Here is a 17,039-nt window from a genome sequence, read left to right on the forward strand (position 1 = left end):
GTTTGAGCATTCTTTGGCATTGCCTTTCTTTGGGATTGGAATGAAAACTGACCTTTCCAGTCCTGTGGCCACTGCTGAGTTTTCCAAATTTGCTGGCATATCATCTTTCAGGATTTGAAATAGCTCAATTGGAATTCATCACTTCCACTAGCTTTGTTCGTAGTAATGCTTTCTAAGGCTCACTTGACTTCACAATCCAGGATGTCTGGCTCTAGATGAGTGATCACACCATCGTGATTATCTGGGGCGTGATCTTTTTTGTACAGTTCTGTGTATTCTTGCCACCTCTTCTTAATATCTTCAGCTTGTTAGGTCCAGACCATTTCTGTCCTTTATCGAGCTTATCTTTGCACGAAATGTTCCCTTGGTATCTCTAATTTTCTTGAAGAGATCTCTAGTCCTTCCCATTCTGTTTTTTTCCTCTATTTCTTTGCATTGATCGCTGAAGAAGGCTTTCTTATCTCTTCTTGCAATTTGGAACTCTGCATTCAGATGCTTATATCTTTCCTTTTCTCCTTTGCTTTTCGCTTCGCTTCTTTTCACAGCTATTTGTAAGGCCTCCCCAGACAGCCATTTTGCTTTTTTGCATTTCTTTTCCATGGAGATGGTCTTGATCCCTGTCTCCTGTACAGTGTCATGAACCTCATTCCATAGTTCATCAGGCACTCTATCTATCAGATCTAGGCCCTTAAATCTATTTCTCACTTCCACTGTATAATCATAGGGATTTGATTTAGGTCATACCTGAATGTAGGCCTGGCTTAAGAGGATGCTGAATTTTAGGAAAAAAGACTTGGGAATGAGATAAGATGGTAAAAGGGGAAGGTTAGCTGAGAAAGTAAGATAAGGCAATTGTTTGATATTTCAGTGAGTGGGCTTCCTCCCCACAACACTAGTTTTCCTGAAGGTGGGACTCCGGGTATTGTCTGTTGAGACTGGTGTAATTAGGTCATGTTCACATCTGCCAGTACTCAAAAGTCTTTGGTATTTTGAGAAAGGGAAGGGGTTGGGCCAATGAGTTGCCACCTCAGTAGTGCCCCTTAACCTGATATATCTTTCCTGACCCCAGAAAACTACCCCCTTGTTCCAACTGAAAACTTGAATTTAGGAAACTTGCCCATTCTTGCCAAGCAGTTGAATTTTGGCAACACAGAACTTAAAGTCATAACCAACAGCAAAAAGTGTTCTTTGTTGTCAGAAGCACAGCTCATAAGAGTGCCTGGGACCCCTTGTGGGAAGTGCTTTTCTGTTTCTGAAATTGTTCCCTTTAAGAGTTGATTCATCCTCAAACCTCTGGTGATTTGAGACGAGGCTGTGGCTTTGTCCAAAGGAATAGCTTTGGACAGCCCTGCTGGGTGGGACTTCCCTGGTGGCTCAGACGGTAAAGCGTCTGTCTACAATGCAGGAGACCCAGGTTCGATCCCTGGGTCAGGAAGATCCCCTGGAGAAGGAAATGGCAATCCACTCCAGTACTATTGCCTGGAAAATCCCATGGACAGAAGGAGCAGCTTGATAGGCTACAGTCCATGGGGTTACACAAAGTCGGATACGACTGAGCAGCTTCACTTCACTGCTGGGTGGAGGTGTTCTGTCAAGAGGAGGTGGAGAATGGCGGAAGTTCTCCAGGCAGTGCTTTTATTTGGCTTGTGGAACTTGGTACTTATGAGAATCCCTGAGATTTAGAGCCGAGGAAATGGCAGTGGTTCTGCCCTCTTCTGCTCTTGATCTGTCTTAAAATGATGTTTGGTTTGAGTGGCATGAACACAGCTGAGAGGTTTATGGGTGCCTCACCTGGTAGGGCTCTGGTGTTAGGGCTTGATGATGGTTCCTTTATCCCTGCTGTTAGAGGTGAGTCGGGTCTCACCCAAGCTCTGGGAGTAAGTGGGATTATTAGCAATTAGTTCTTGTCCTTTAAAAGGCTTCAGTGATTGGCCTCACCCTTCAGTAAAAGGAAATAGGGTCCTGGGCCTTCTCTGGTGGTCCAGTGGTTAAGGACTGCGTATTCCCGGTGCAGGGGACTTGAGTTTGATCCCTGGTCAGGAACTAAGATCCGCACGTGACAACAACGGAGGTCCTACTGTGCTACAACTAAGACCTGACGTGGTCAAATAAGAGTCCTGAGTGTCTAGTGGGCAGATTAGTTTGGGGGACTTTGAGGAGGATGGGTAGAGATGGGTGAAGACAGAAATAGCAACTGAGGGAATGTTTTGGTGGTTGATTGCAGTGCCAGTTCATCCTTTGGTGAAAAAATAGACCCTGAGGGGTTTTGAGCTTTGGATCCTCTGCTCTTTGCTGTATTCCCCTGTAAGCAGCACCTGGCTGGTGATAGCCAGTCATGTTTTTTTGATGAGGATTGTAGGCTGGTCTTTTGAGTTCTAAAGAATATGTTATTATTAACTGAGTTACTGAAAATGTCCTGCGGTCTTGAAGCACTAGGCATCTGGCGTTTTTGAACTGGGACAGGCTAACTTAGGAGGAAGCCAGGGGGAGAATGCTATGGGTGGGTGGGGAGAAGTGTGCTCTAGGTCTGATTGCCACTGCCTGATTTCTTAATCTTTTTCACCTTTGCCCCCCCATCACGTACTGGATTTCAGTAGCTCAGATAATATAGTGCAGAGGTTAGGTCATTGAGTCAATCATCCACCAGGGTTTAATTAAAAATTTTTTTAAATTGAATTTATCTGGCTGCACCGTGAGTCGTGCAGGATCTTAGTTCCCTGACCTGTATTGAACATGAGCCTCCTGCAGTGGAAAGATGGAGTCTTAACTACTGGACTGCCAGGGAATTCCCTACCAGGGGTTTTTACCAGATCTCATCCCAGTACTAGTCTCATAGACTCAGCTCGGGTCCATTGCAGCCATTGTTCTCCAGCGTTTCCAGAACTCAAACTACCTTTCCTACCTTAGGGCCCTCAAAACTGACTCATCCCTCTTTAACTTTTTGTGTTGTTAATAATTTTAGATAACAGGTTCCCACAAAAATCTGTTCACCTCCCCATGCAGTGGTCTTCGTGCTGCTGGGTGTATTAGAACTGAGGAAGTAGTGTCAAGGTGGAACTTGCCATCAGGTTTGACTTCTGGGCTTGTAGAAGTCTGGTTCACAGTCCTTATGGTGTTGGCTGTTAGAGCTTTAGGAGACCACTGAATCTAAAATTGCTATTTTTTTAAAATATTGAAGTATAGCTAATTATGTGTTATAATTTTGGGTGCACAACAGAGCAACCCAGTCATACACATGCATGTATCCATTCTCTTGTAAACTCCCCTCTCATCCAGGCTGGGACATAACTTTGAGGAGAGTTCCCTCTACTATACATAGGTCACTCCTTGTTGGTTAAAAAATTCTTAACACTCTTGAGGCAGGAACAGAAGTGTCATGAGATTGGGTCTGGGAAGTCTGGGAATAGTGCTCTGTAGATGGATTGTGCTCTCAGCTTGTTGGATTGTGGTTTCAACCTTAAATCGGGGTAATGGTGCTAGTGAGGAGGGCTCTTTTAACAGGAAGGACGATTGAGAACCACTAACATGGAGATTGGAGACAGAAAAGGAGCTGGGACTATGGGGTCTGATTGGAGATTCCTTGTATGTAGTGGGGGATCAAGCTCAGGCGATTCTGGATAGAGAATGCCAAGGAGGGAGGAGAAAAAACAAGGGAACAAGGAGCCAGCTTTTCGGGTAGCGTCCTGCAGGCGTGCCACGGGGTGGCAGGGTTGCACCTGCGCTGCTTCCCGCAGGATCCTTAGGGCTCTATAGTGCAGCCCCCTCAGGATTAACTTGTCTTAGATTTAGCCTGATGGCTATTTTTTTTTTAATTGGAGGATTATTACAATATTGTAATGGTTTTTGCCATACATCAGCCATGGGTATTTTGTTTTTCCCAGAATTAGAAGGGGAGTGGCCCCATCCTGTGTGCTCTTTGCCTGAATGAAAGTGAAAAGTGTTAGTTAGTCCTGTCAGAGTCTTTGGCCCCATGGGGTGTAACCCACCAGGCTCCTCTGTCCGTGGAATTCTCCAGGCAAGAATACTGGGGTGGGTAGCTGTTGTGTCTCCAGGGGATCTTCCCAACCCAGGAATTGAACCGGAGTCTCCTGCAATGCAGGTGAATTCTTTATCAGCTGAACTACCAGGGAAGCCCACTGCAGTGGGTAGCCATTCTCTTCTCTAGGGGATCTTCCCAACCCAGGTATCAAACCCAGGTTTCCCGCATTGCAGGCAGATTCTTTACTTTCTGAGTCACCAGCAAGCCAAATCCCTGAAAAAAGTGACAGTGTAGTTGCTCAGTAGTTTCTGACTCTGCAACCCCATGGACTATAGCCTGCTGGGCTCCTCTGTCCATTGGGATTCTCCAGGCAAGAATTGTGGAGTGGGTTGCCGTTCCCTTCTCCAGGGAATCTTCCTGACCGAGGGATCAAACCCAGATCTCCAGTGTTGCAGACAGATTCTTTACTGTTAGAGCCACGAGGAGGGCTTGCTTCTGCAAACCTTGGCAGTCTGACCAAGGTGGCAAAGTCAAATCCTCTCTGGCAATGTGTGTCTTAAGTTGGATATGCACCTGAATCACTCAGCTGCTGCTGCTGCTGCTAAGTCGCTGCAGTCGTGTCCGACTCTGTGCGACCCCATTAGACGGCAGCACACTAGGCTCCCCCGCCCCTGGGATTCTCCAGGCAAGAACACTGGAGTGGGTTGCCATTTCCTTCTCCAATGCATGAAAGTGAAAAGTGAAAGGGAAGTCGCTCAGTCGTGTCCAACTCTTCGCGACCCCATGGACTACAGCCCACCAGGTTCCTCTGTCCATGGGATTTTTCCAGGCAAGAGTACTGGAGTGGGGTGCCATTGCCTTCTCCAGAATCACTTGGCAGTGGGTTCTAATTTAGCTTGTAGGTCCCTGTGGGGTACAAGTTCTCTAGCAATGGTGGTGGTGCTGTTTGAGCAGCACACTCTTAGAGCCAGACTCTGAAGTCCTGCAGGGACTCATCTGCTCACCACCCACCCGCTCCGTGAAGGGGAACTTGATTTTTTTTTTTGGGGGGGGGGGTGGAACTTGATTTTGTATAAAACTTTCTCTGTAGACAGTTTGAGCCAGGAGCTAAGAAAAAGGTCACTCAGGGAAGGCTGGGCTCTGCATATGGATTTTTCTAGTTACCATATGCCCAGCTAACACAGACTATTTGTTCTGTTTGCTCTTATTTCAGTCTTGTGATGCTTAGAGGTTTGGGCAGAACATGTCCATTGTTTCAGGTGCTTTTTGAAGCCATTGAACTAAGAACAAAAATATCCTGGAGATCACTGTTAACACTAATGGGCCAGTTGCTGCTAGGTGATGAGTTAGGTCCTATTATCCTTACTTTATAGCTGGAGATGCTGAGGTACAAACTGACTTTAAGTTTCATAACTGATGAGTGAGGTGGACCAGAGATTTGAATATTGTTTGGCTGTAGAAGTTGTGTGCTTAACTAGTATGCTGTGGCTGGTAGAACTGAGCTTCACCCTACTCTCCCTCCCTCCCCACCCCAATAAAAAGGAAAAAGAAAGCCCCCAAGAAGTCTTTCAACTTAGAACCTTATCTTGCCTCAGGCCTGCACTGGATTTTGTAGCTGCTCTGTTTGAGCATCTGCTGTGCAGGGAAGTGTTAGTTATGGCTCCATCTCCAAAACATTAAGTTTCTATGAAGTCTTTTTTTTTAAAAATTACCTATTATACATACACAGTAACTGCTATTTATTATTTTTCAAATTCAAAGCATGACACAGGTTGAAAAGATGTCTTTTGGGGGGAGCTTACTCTAATGGGGGAGTCTGGTATAAAAATATGATAGGGTGGTTCGCTCTACCATAGGGACAGTAGGTGGGAGTGCCGCTGGAGCCCAGAGGAAGGCTACCTGTGGGCATGCGAGGACCGGGGCGGGGTTTCAAGGTGTTAGGGTCTAAGGGCCCAGGGTGTGCTAGGTAGGGCATGGGGTGTGCGGAAGCAGTGTTGGGATCCGGGGCTATGTGACGAGAAAGGCAGGAGAGGTTGGATGGGGCCACTCAGGGTCAGGCTGGAAGGCAGACTCAGGTGTCCTAGTGTTAGGAGGGAGTCCATTTCCATCATCAGTTTTGATCACTCAGGCCCTTGATGGTGTTTAACTAGAAGTAGGGAGGTCAGAGGCCTGCTGTGTGTAAGACATGAAGGAATAAACCAGATGGGGGCAGTGAAGTTGAAAAGGAAGGTGTTTGGATGTGAGTTGGAAGAATGACTCCATCTGGGCTTTATGGAACATGGTAGGGTTTCTTGTTTTCTGGTTAGGCTGCAGCTGTTGTCATATCAAGCATAGTAAAAGGAAGACAACTTCCGGTTTGGGAAGTGGTAAGGTCCTTGCTCCCTGGTGGCTCAGACGGTAAAGCTTCTGTCTACAATGCAGGAGACCCGGGTTTGATCCCTGGGTCGGGAAGATCCCCTGGAGAAGGAAATGGCAATCCACTCCAGTATTCTTGCCTGGAAAATCCCATGGACAGAGGAGCCTGGTAGGCTACAGTCCATGGGGTCGCAAAGAGTCGGACACGACTGAGCAACTCCACTTTCACTTTCAAGGTCCTTGTAGACCATAAGTGAACACACGTCTTAGGTTGAATTAAGGCTTGGTTTATAGATTTAAGAAGACTTGGCAGAAAAGGGCTGAGATGGAATGGGGAGCACCTGCATTCATTTTATCGGGTGGCTAGTGACAGAAGATGAGTCCATGGGGTCCTGAGTGTTGGGACTGAGGGGGGCAATGGGAGAAGCTCAGCTTTCCTTGTGGAGTCCTAAATACCATTAGAAGCAATCTCAGGTGACTGCATAGCCTTGACAGTGGCCATTAGCTTAGCTTCTTGGCAGCTTCCTCCTACAGCAAACCACTTGTTTTCTCCTGTTGCTCTGCTGCTGCTGCTAAGTCACTTCAGTCGTGTCCGACTCTGTGCGACCCCAGAGACGGCAGCCCACCAGGTCCCCCGTCCCTGGGATTCTCCAGGCAAGAACACTGGACTGGGTTGCCATTTCCTTCTCCAGTGCATGGCAGTGAAAAGTGAAAGTGAAGTCGCTCAGTCGTGTCCAGCTCTTAGTGACCCCATGGACTGCAGCCCACCAGGCTCCTCCATCCATGGGCTGATTCAGTAATCAGAGTAGGGAAACGTTTCACAGACTGTGTGTGTGTGTGGTGGGGGTGCGGTGGGCGTGGAGAATAAGCACTGCATTTGCTAGTTCTTGTGTCTAGGGAAGGTATTCCAAGTGAAGCCTTCATATGGCTTTGTTCACTCTGCACTGGTGTATCATTGTGAATGGCGCACCCTGGACTGTCGTACCTGGATCCCCAAGTCTGATGATCTGACTTCTGTGTACGGAGTATCTGACCTCCTTGGTGTCTGCCTGTTGCTTTGCATCCATCCCTCCAAGCCAGAAAGAATTGGGGTGCAAAGTGTACCCAGGATGTGGTCTTAGGATGCTGGTTCTGTAACAGCCTCTGAAAAGACTCCTTAAGGTGCTGTTTTCTAGAAATAAATACTATTTTCTTTTGTTGACACAATTCCATCAAGAGAAGAAACAGCTGCTGGAAGTCATTTCCTGAAGTTTTGCTTTTGTGTTTGGCATGTTTTCTGGGCAAAGTGTAACCTATAATCCCTTTTTGCAGGGGGTGGGAGGGAGCAGCCAAGCCCACTGGTGTCAGTGGATGAAGGAACCCTAGGAATACTTGCTTTGTGTTCTCCTGTTGGTGGCTCAGACGGTAAAGCGTCTGCCTACAATGTGGGAGACCCGGGTTCAATCCCTGGGTTGGGAAGGTCTCCTGGAGTAGGGAATGGCAACCCACTCCAGTATTCTTATTTTTTTTAGGCTTCTCTGGTGGCTCAGGTTAAAGCGTCTGCCTCCAATGAGGGAGACCCGGGTTCAATCCCTGGATCGGGAAGATCCCCTGGAGAAGGAAATGGGAACCCACTCCAGTATTCTTGGCTGGAGAATCCCATGGACAGAGGAGCCTGGTAGGCTACAGTCCACGGGGTCTCAAAGAGAGACACGACTGAGCGACTTCACTTTCACTTTTCACTTTCATAATTTCTCCTGAAAATGGCTCTAATTTTGTAGTTTTTTCCCTATGAAAAATGAAAGAGAAGCTTTGTAGACTAGTCTGTTTCTAAATGCATCTGTCAGATCTTGTTCAGTCGTGTCTGACTCTTGGTGACCCCATGGACTGCAGCATGCCAGGCTTCCTTGTCAAATTTGGCCCCCCACAGTTCCAGGCCCTTTGATCATATCTGTATTTTAATTTTTAGACCTTGGCCACAAGGTTAACTCATGGTTCACAGGTCTAAAGGGCAGACCCTTTAGGGTGGCATCGAAGGAGCCACCGAATGGGGAATAAGGGGCTACTCCATGTGACTGAGGCAGGAAGGGTGGAGTGTCTGGGGAGCCTGCTGCCCTGCGCGTGGATATGTAGCTCAGGTCCACACGTGCTTCCAGGCTGCAAGTAGGAAACACACCAAGTACAAGTGGGATTTTCATGTACTGTGTATGAGAAAACCAGAGATTCCAGATAAGTTGGCTGGAACAGCCAGTGGGGGTATGTGGGAGCCATTGCTGGAGAAGGCGCCTCAGCTCTGCTCCAGGTCGTCCACCAGGTAGGGCTGGGTCTCCCTCAGCGCCTGGAGGAGCAGATCCTTGCAGGTCATGTTCCAGGCTGGAACAAAGCTGAAGAGCTTCCTCATCTTTTCCGAACTAGTGCGCTCCGCCCGCACTGCCTGGTACTGGTCCTCTGTCAGGACCTTCCCGTACAGGGCGTCCAGCACCTCATCCACGACTGTGACCCGTGCGATGAGGGCCGCCCGATGCTGTTCCACAAAGTGCAGTCCTGGGGCGAGAGGGAGGAGAGGGGCGGAGCTGGCACCCAGGGTGGGCACTGGAGCCTGTCTGTCCCTCTTGAACACTTTTCCCTCAAGTTGCCCTGAATGCAAACCTAAGGGGCAGGGCTCAACAGGACCTACATAGAGTGGGATGCGCTTAACCTTACCTCCTTTTCAGCCAGACGTGGCCCCAGGAGTGTGGGTAGGTGAGTGGGAAGATTTGGCCTAACTTTGCACGCCCTGAATGCTCTTGGCCTTGACAACAGATTTAGGCTGTGCAGGGGTGTGGTGGGGCAGGGCTGGTGAGGTGCCCAGGTAGGTGAGGTCAGAGATTGAAGGCCTTACCTGGCTTGGCTGTCTTCTGGAGAGGGGCCTTGCCCTCGGCTGGCACGTTTCTAGGGCCTGTAAGAAAATGTTCAATGGTGTCTCCAAGTCCTTCTGGAAGCCAAGGTCAGTACCCAGTGCAGGAAGCCTCCCCAGCAGGAGAAGCTTTTATGAAGGGGTAGGAGGAACAGGAAGAGAAAGTGCCTGGAGAGGCAACCGTTGGGGCTGGGAGGGTGCAGATGAGGGGAGACTGGCCTGGACCTCGGAGGAGTGTGGCGGGGGCGTGCTCACCCTTGCTCATCATGGTCTCCTGCAGCTGCTCCGCCACCTCCTGCATGCCCATGTCGCGAAGCACGAGCGCCGTGAGCTCGGCACCGTACGTCTCCAGATAGTAACTGACGAGCTTGTCGGTGAGGTCCACGGCGTCCAGGGGCATCAGGGTCCCCCGGGGGATGCGTCCATAGCCTTCCCGCAGCGGCACTGAAAGCAGCTTCATCTTGAACTTTTTGAATTCGTCCGCGGTCAGGTTCTCCAGAGCATCCAGGATGGCATCGCGTGTGCGCCCCATGTCTCCGGAGTCTTACCGCCGCAGCCGCCGCTTCCGCTCACTCCGGGTGTCTGCCGTTTGGAAAGCTTCCTCTGGGGCGGGACCAGAAACTCCCCGCCTTCTCTCAATTCCTGTCTCTGCCCCAGAACGTTGCCCTCGGGTGTAAGACTTAACTGCTATCCCGCGCCTTCCCATCCTCTCCTGGCCATCGGGGGGCGCCCAGATCTCATCCTTTGGCTGATCTCTGAGGGGTGACCCAGGAGACCAGTGGAAAAGGGCTCATGGGTGGTGCCTGCTTCTCTAAGCTTGGACTAGTTAGCTAAATCAGGAACCTGGTTTACTGGAGCATCAGGGCTTTGACTCATGGAATTTTAGAGCCCTGAAATCTCCATGTTTTCCTAAATCTTAGCATCCCTTCTCACATGTCATAGAATCAGAACCCTAACAGCCAGAACCAGGTAGCTTCCCAAATTCCACAAATTGGGGAGAAATGAGGTGTCAAAAAGAGGGTAGAGGTAACTATGTGTGTTTTCTCTCTTTGAGCCTCAGTTTCCTGATGTACAAAATGGGGATGACAACACGCCTTTGTCCACTCTGTAAATATTCCAACATAACATGGGTTACCTGATGGAGCCTGAAAAAAGCGGGTTAGTTGCTCATTTGTGTCTGATGCTTTGCGACCCCATGGACTGTAGTCCACCCGGTAGCCATTCCCTTCTCCAGGGGATCTTCCTGACCCCGGGAGTGAATTCAGGTCTCCCGCATTGCAAGGATATTCTTTACCATCTGAGCCACCAGGGAAACCTGATGATGCCTGGAACCTTGCCAAATACCTCCTGGGAGAGCCAGGATTTGGTCCCCCAGGAACTGAATTTCTTGGAAATTGATCACAAGAGACACTTGTAATGGTTGAGAAAATTCTTTGCTGAGGGGAAAGTCACGGGTAGAGAGTCATTCCGGGGTCAAGGGGCTTGACCCAGAAGAGTACATGCAAGGTGCCATGGGTTGATGTTGGAGGCCAGGCGGAGGCTGGAACCCTTCACTTGCCTTTCACGTGGCCGGGGGGGGGGGGGCCTGCTGCTCTGCCCCTGTGGACCACACCAGCCTTGTCTTGCACCACATCCTGCCCCCATTCCGTCTCTGAGTTCCAGCTGCATTGCCCTTTCAGTTCTGCAAATGTGCCAGGGTCCTTTGCTTCTTCAAGCCTTGGCACATGCTATTCCCTTCACCTGGAACTCTCTTCCCTCACTCTTTGTCTAACAAGCTCTCAAGATTTTAGGTCTTAAGGGAAATGTTACTTTCTCTGGAGACCAAGTTCAGACTCTCTCCAATTCAAAACACCTGCTACTTATTTGTAGCTCTCATAACAATTGTGACTATAAATTGCAACTAGCTCTGTGTATTTGTTTAGCATCAGTCTTCCTTGACAGGCTGTAAATATGCTTGTCCAGTTCATTGTTATAATCTGCAGCATCCAGAACAGTGCTGGGCCTATAGGAGCTCAATAAATTTTTTGTGGGATCAATAATGAGTGAATAGGCCTCATGACTCAAGGGAGACACCAATAACTAAAGGTGTACCTTCCGCATAGTAAAAGTGAAGTCGCTCAGTTCTGTCCGACTCTTTGTAACCCCCATGGACTATACAGTCCATGGAATTCTCCAGGCCAGAATACTGGAGTGAGGAGCTGTTCCCTTCTCCAGAGGATCTTCCCAAACCAGGGATCGAACCCAGGTCTTCTGCATTGCAGGTGGATTCTTTACTAGCGGAGCCACAAGGGAAGCCCTACCTTCCACATAAGCTCTTTAGAAAGAGGCAGTTTCGGGAATACCCTGGCAGTCCAGTGGTTAGGACGCGACGCTTTCACTGCTGTGGGCTTGAAGCCATACAGTCTTCAGTTTTAATCCTGGCTCTCTTTCCCAGGTGGGTATAGGAATCCTACATTTCCCCCTCTCAGCTGGGTTGTAATGATTGCCATTCCTTCTAGTGCTGTGATCCTGACATTATTAGACATTTATTCACTTAGTGGGTACCCATCTCCCCACCAAAACATGAGTTCTAGGAGGGCAGGGACCTTGCCTGGTTCACTGATGAATCGCCAGCATCAAGAGAGTGCCTAGGAGGACTTCCTGGTGGTCCCGTGGTGAATCCACTTGCCAATTCAGGGGACACGGTTCCATCCCTGGTCTGGGAAGATTCCACATGCTGCAGGGCAGCTAGCCCATGTGCTCTCGAGCCCATGCTCTGCAACAAGAGAAGCCACCTCAAGGAGAAGCCCATGCACAGCAACTAGAGAATAGCCCCTGCTTGCCACAACTAGAGAAAGCCCACAAGCAGCAACAAACACCCAGCACAACCAAATACAAATTAAAAATAAAATAGAGTTTAACTTTATTTTATTTTATTTTATTTTTTAGAGTTTAACTTTAAAAAAGAGTGCCTGAGACAGCAGAGGCTCAGTGAAGATTTGCTGAATGAAGAAATGACTGAGGCTGTGTTTATGTGCTACTACTAAGTCGCTTCAGTCGTGTCCGACTCTGTGTGACCCCATAGACAGCAGCCCACCAGGCTCCCCTGTCCCTGGGATTCTCCAGGCAAGAACACTGGAGTGGGTTGCCATTTCCTTCTCCAATGCTTGAAAGTGAAAAGTGAAAGTGAAGTCGCTCAGTCATGTCCGACTCCTAGCGACCCCATGGACTGCAGCCCACCAGGCCCCTCCATCCATGGGATTTTCCAGGCAAGAGTACTGGAGTGGGGTGCCATCGCCTTCTCCGGTGTTTATGTGCAACACGTTGTATTCAAGAGCTTCCGGCAGAGTAGCAGGGCCTGCTCCCCATCCATGTGTATGCTGCCCTCCATGTGCTGGGCTGGGGAGTACTGTGTACCAATATCCTCGCCATGGGTGGCACTTATGGTCCAGCAGCCAGTGTTCCCTGAGCCTCTTCATTGACTTTTGTGCACTGTGGCCAGAAGGCTACATCTTCCTAGTCCACATATTGATACTGTCCCTCCTCTGCTTGAAAGCCTCCTATGATCTCAGTGCCCCAATAATCAAGTCCAAGCTGTTTGGCTTGGCCTTTACAGCGCTTGCTAACTGCCTCAGCGGCACCGTTGGCCTCTGGACCTCTGCATGTGCAGCAGTTGCTCTCTGCTTGGCCTCTTTCCCCTCCTGGTCTGCTTGATATGTTCCTGCTCTCCTCCAAGATGCATCAGGAGTCACTTTTTCTAAGAAATAATAAAAAAAATGAGCCCTGTACATAGTCTGTGATCCTTCACCTGCAGTATTTCTAAGCCTTCCAACAGTCCCTTTGGGGTAGAGAACAGTGGCCCTATTGCACAAGTGAGAAGAGGCTCAGAGAGGTTGAAGGACTTGCTCAAGGTCATATAACAGGGATCATGCAGGTTGGCTGGCTGGTTTCTGGACCTGGCCTCTGTCTGCTCTTCCCAGTTGGCTTTTCTGTCCTTTCTGTGCAGAATGAATTATTCCTTGCCACACTGGCTGGATACCCCTCTGACCCCTATCTCACTGTTTGTCATACAGTATGTCGGGTCACTCTGCTTTCCTCACCAGACTGAGGGCTCCTTGAAGACCCTTTCAGGTCCACAGCACCCAGCACAAGACTTCGAACAGATTCTGCCTCAATGAGACTTCCTGAAATGACGAACGAATCTGAGAGTCTAGAATCATAGAAACCTGTTCTTCACCCAGGGGTTCGAAAGAGCCAGACACGACTGAGCACACACGCATGCACGTGCACACACACACATGTGTAACCGAATCACTTTGTTGGACACCTGAAACACGGTAAATCAACTATACTTCAATAAAAAATAAAAAATTTAAAAATTAAGAAAAAATATTATTAAAGATCTACTATATACTCAATCTCATGGTAGGCGCTGTAGGAGACTAAGAACAGTAACAGTAGCTTCCATTTTTCAGATTTACTATATTCCAGGCATGTGCTAAGCACTTAACATGCATAATCTCATTTAACTCTCCCAACAGCCCCCTGAGGTATGTGTCCCTCTTCACAGAGGAGGAAACTGAAGTTTTCAGAAAGCCTTCTGAAAGCCTGCCCTGGTGAAACATGAGGAAATACAGATGGAGTCACTTGACTCCTAGGCTCAAATTCCAAACTACATCCTAAAAGTACCACTTTTGTTTTCAAAAATTGACAAATTGCAATGCAACCTAAATGTACGCCAGCAGAAGACTGGATAAAGAAGATGTGGTACATATATACAATGGAATATTACTCAGCAATAAAAAGGAACAAAATCGTGCCATTTGCAGAGATGTGGATGGACCAAGAGATTGTCACACAGAATGGACTAACTCAGAAAGAAAAAATAAATATCATATTTAACCATATATATGGAATCTAGAAAAATGATATAGATAAACTTATTTGCAAAGCAGAAATAGAGACTCAAGCATAGAGAACAAAAGTATGGATACTAAGTGGGAAGGGATGGTGGGGTGGATTGGGAAATTGGGACTGGCATATATACACTACTATGTATAAAATACGGAACTAATGAGAACCTGCTGTTTAGCAGAGAGAGCTCTACTCAGTGTTCTATGGTGAGCTAAAGGCAAGAAAATCCAAAAATCCAAGAGGATATTTGTATACACATAGCTGATTTACTTTGCTGTACAGCACAAACTAACACAATATTGTAAAGCAACTATATACTCCAATAAAAAAGGAAAAAAATTGTATGTTTATGACAAAAAAATGATAGATTGCTTAGAGAGATAATGCATCTGGGAACATTAGCCTCCTCCAGACCGTCTGGACACACCCTTAGGAGGGCAGATGTTGCAATACTAGAAAGGATAATGTTAATATTCTCCTCTTGGCAGAATGCTCGAGAAACTTAGCACATTCAGAAGACCGTGGAATAGTGGGAAAAGCAAGTGATGAAGGATATCAGACCCACTCAGATTTGGTTCCCAAACCCTCTGCCTCTTCGCTGTGTGACTCAATGTGGTCACAGCCCTTCTCTGGAGTCTGCACTCACCAGGCCACAGGTATTGGTGCTCTGAGAACAGTGGCTTCTCCAGGGAAACCCCAGGAGGTAGACCCAGAGCCAGCTCATTCTTGGAGATTGGAGGGTAGCTTTCCCTTGTGGAGGTGGGGGATAGGAGCCCTGGGCAACTCTCTGGGAAGCCATGGGAATCCCTGCTCCCTTGACCCTCCTTTTCTGGGGGAAGTACTCAGAGTTCTGAGTTTTGACTCCTGGCAGGAAAGAACCACCAGGTCTCGCCTCAGGCCAAGCTTCTTGCCCCCTGCACTAAACCAGATCAGCTGGGGTTGGTAAGATGTTTCCTGGGTGTGACCTGACCCCCTTGCCCCCAGCAGAAGTAATTCTTTGATTGCTGGAGCTAGATTGCACCCCTGGGGCCAGAAGGACCTAGATTGCCAAGACATGGGGCAAGGCATTTAATCTTTTTGTGCCTCATGGCTTCAGTTAAGATAGGAGCAATGATGGGATTGTTATGAGGTTATAAATGGATTAAGAATTGTGTAGCACTTGGAACAGGGCTAGTACAGACTCTGTGCTTTTGTCATTGTTACAGTTTCTTAGCCTCAGTTTCCCAATCAGTGAAGTGGGGATGGTGTTATTGACCCTACTGGAGTGTAAGGAAGATGCACTGGAAAAATTAATAGTAATAATTGTAATATCAATGTCAACATTTATTGAACATTTTGTATGGGCCTGACATTGTTCAAAAAGTTTTCTATGAATTGGCCTGTTGAATCTTCATAACAATCCAATAGTCTTCATAATAATCCCGATGTGATCCCTATTTTACAGATGAGAAAATCAGGTTGAATGACTTGCCCCAGGTCACACAATGAGGAAAGAGCAGAGTCAAGATTTGAATGTCGTAGTGGCAGTTGTCAAGAGGCTTCCCAGGTGGCTCAGTGGTAAAGAATCTGCCTGCCAGTGCAGGAGATGCAAAAGATGCAAGTTCGATCCCTGGGTCGAGCAGATCCCCTGGAGGAGGAAATGGTGACCTAATCCAGTATTCTTGCCTGGGAAATCTCATGGACAGAGGAGCCTGACGGGCTACAACCCATGGGGTCCCAAAGAGTTGGACATGACTGAACACACACACACACACACACACTGGCAGTCATAGCTTCCTAAATCCTTGGTGCCGGAACACTCTGCTTGGTGTTCACTCAGCTTATTACCTATTTAGTTTATTATTTATCTAGATAATAATTTCATCCTCATAACAAGCTTCCAGGAATGAGGTTATTATCCTGCTTATCCTTATATTGTAGCTGAAAGGTGCTGCATGTGTGCTCTCATCTCCACCCGCTTTCTGTTTGGAGAAGTGGGACTTCCCTGGATTTCTCAGGGTTCTGGGGAAAAACCCTACCTCCCTACCTCCCTATGGTTATCCACATAACCAGGAGAATTAAATCTGTAGTCATTTATGTAGTTATTTAGTTCATTTCAGTTCATTTGCTCAATCGTGTCCGACTCTTTGCAACCCCAGGGACTGCAACATGCCAGGCCTCCCTGTCCATTACCAACTCCCAGGACTTGCTCAAACTCATGTCCATCAAGTCAGTGAGGCCATCCAACCATCTTATCCTCTGTCATGCCTGTCTTCTCCTGCCTTCAACCTTTCCCAGCATCAAGGGCTTTTCTAATGAGTCAGTTCTTCGCATCAGGTGGCCAAAGTATTGGAGTTTTGGCTTCAGCATCAGTCTTTCCAATGAATATTCAGGACTGATTTCCTTTAGGATGGACTGGTTGGATCTCCTTGCCGTCCAAAGGACTCTCAAGAGTCTTTTCCAACACCACAGTTCAAAACCATCAATTCTTTGGCACTCAGCTTTCTTTATGGTCCAGCTCTCACATCCATACATAACTACTCGACTAGATGGATCTTTGTTGGCAAAGTAATGTCTCTGCTTTTTAATATGCTGTCTAGGTTGGTCATAGCTTTTCTTCCAAGAAGCAAGCGTCTTTTAATTTCATGGCTGCAATCACCATCTGCAGTGATTTTAAGAGCCCAAGAAAATAAAGTCTGTCACTGTTTCCATTGTTTCCCCATCTATTTCCCATGAAGTGATGGGACCAGATGCCATGATCCTAGTTTTTTGAATGTTGAGTTTTAAGCCAACGTTTTCACTCTCCTCTTTCACTTTCGTCAAGAGGCTCTTTAGTTCCTCTTCACTTTCTGCCATAAGGGTGGTGCTATATAATACAGCTTTTAGTATAGTTAATTGCTCTGATCCAAAAGAATCATAAAACCTCACTTATCTCTTCCTGAGACGCCCAAATGATTA

At 47.7% G+C, this 17,039-nt stretch overlaps 1 protein-coding gene across 3 annotated transcripts; it reads right to left on the reverse strand.

Moving 5' to 3' along the window:
* Nucleotides 1-8,493: 8,493 nt before the first annotated feature.
* Nucleotides 8,494-9,814, reverse strand: LOC120877711 (apoptosis-associated speck-like protein containing a CARD). Of its 3 annotated transcripts, none has more exons than XM_040260083.1 (3): nt 9,465-9,814; nt 9,195-9,251; nt 8,494-8,857 (listed from the first exon to the last, which is right to left on the reverse strand). In XM_040260083.1, exons 1-3 carry the CDS (start codon nt 9,739-9,741, stop codon nt 8,601-8,603), a joined length of 591 nt encoding a protein of 196 aa, XP_040116017.1. In that variant the 5' UTR covers nt 9,742-9,814; the 3' UTR covers nt 8,494-8,600. The 3 variants fall into 3 exon arrangements, with proteins under 3 accessions (XP_040116017.1, XP_040116009.1, XP_040116004.1); XM_040260075.1 differs by having other exon boundaries at nt 9,195-9,248; nt 9,462-9,791; XM_040260070.1 differs by having other exon boundaries at nt 9,429-9,791.
* Between the last annotated feature and the right edge of the window lie 7,225 nt (nt 9,815-17,039).

The sequence above is a fragment of the Oryx dammah genome, unplaced genomic scaffold (genome assembly GCF_014754425.2).
Source record: "Oryx dammah isolate SB20612 unplaced genomic scaffold, SCBI_Odam_1.1 HiC_scaffold_2, whole genome shotgun sequence".
In the NCBI taxonomy this organism is placed as follows: domain Eukaryota; kingdom Metazoa; phylum Chordata; class Mammalia; order Artiodactyla; family Bovidae; genus Oryx; species Oryx dammah.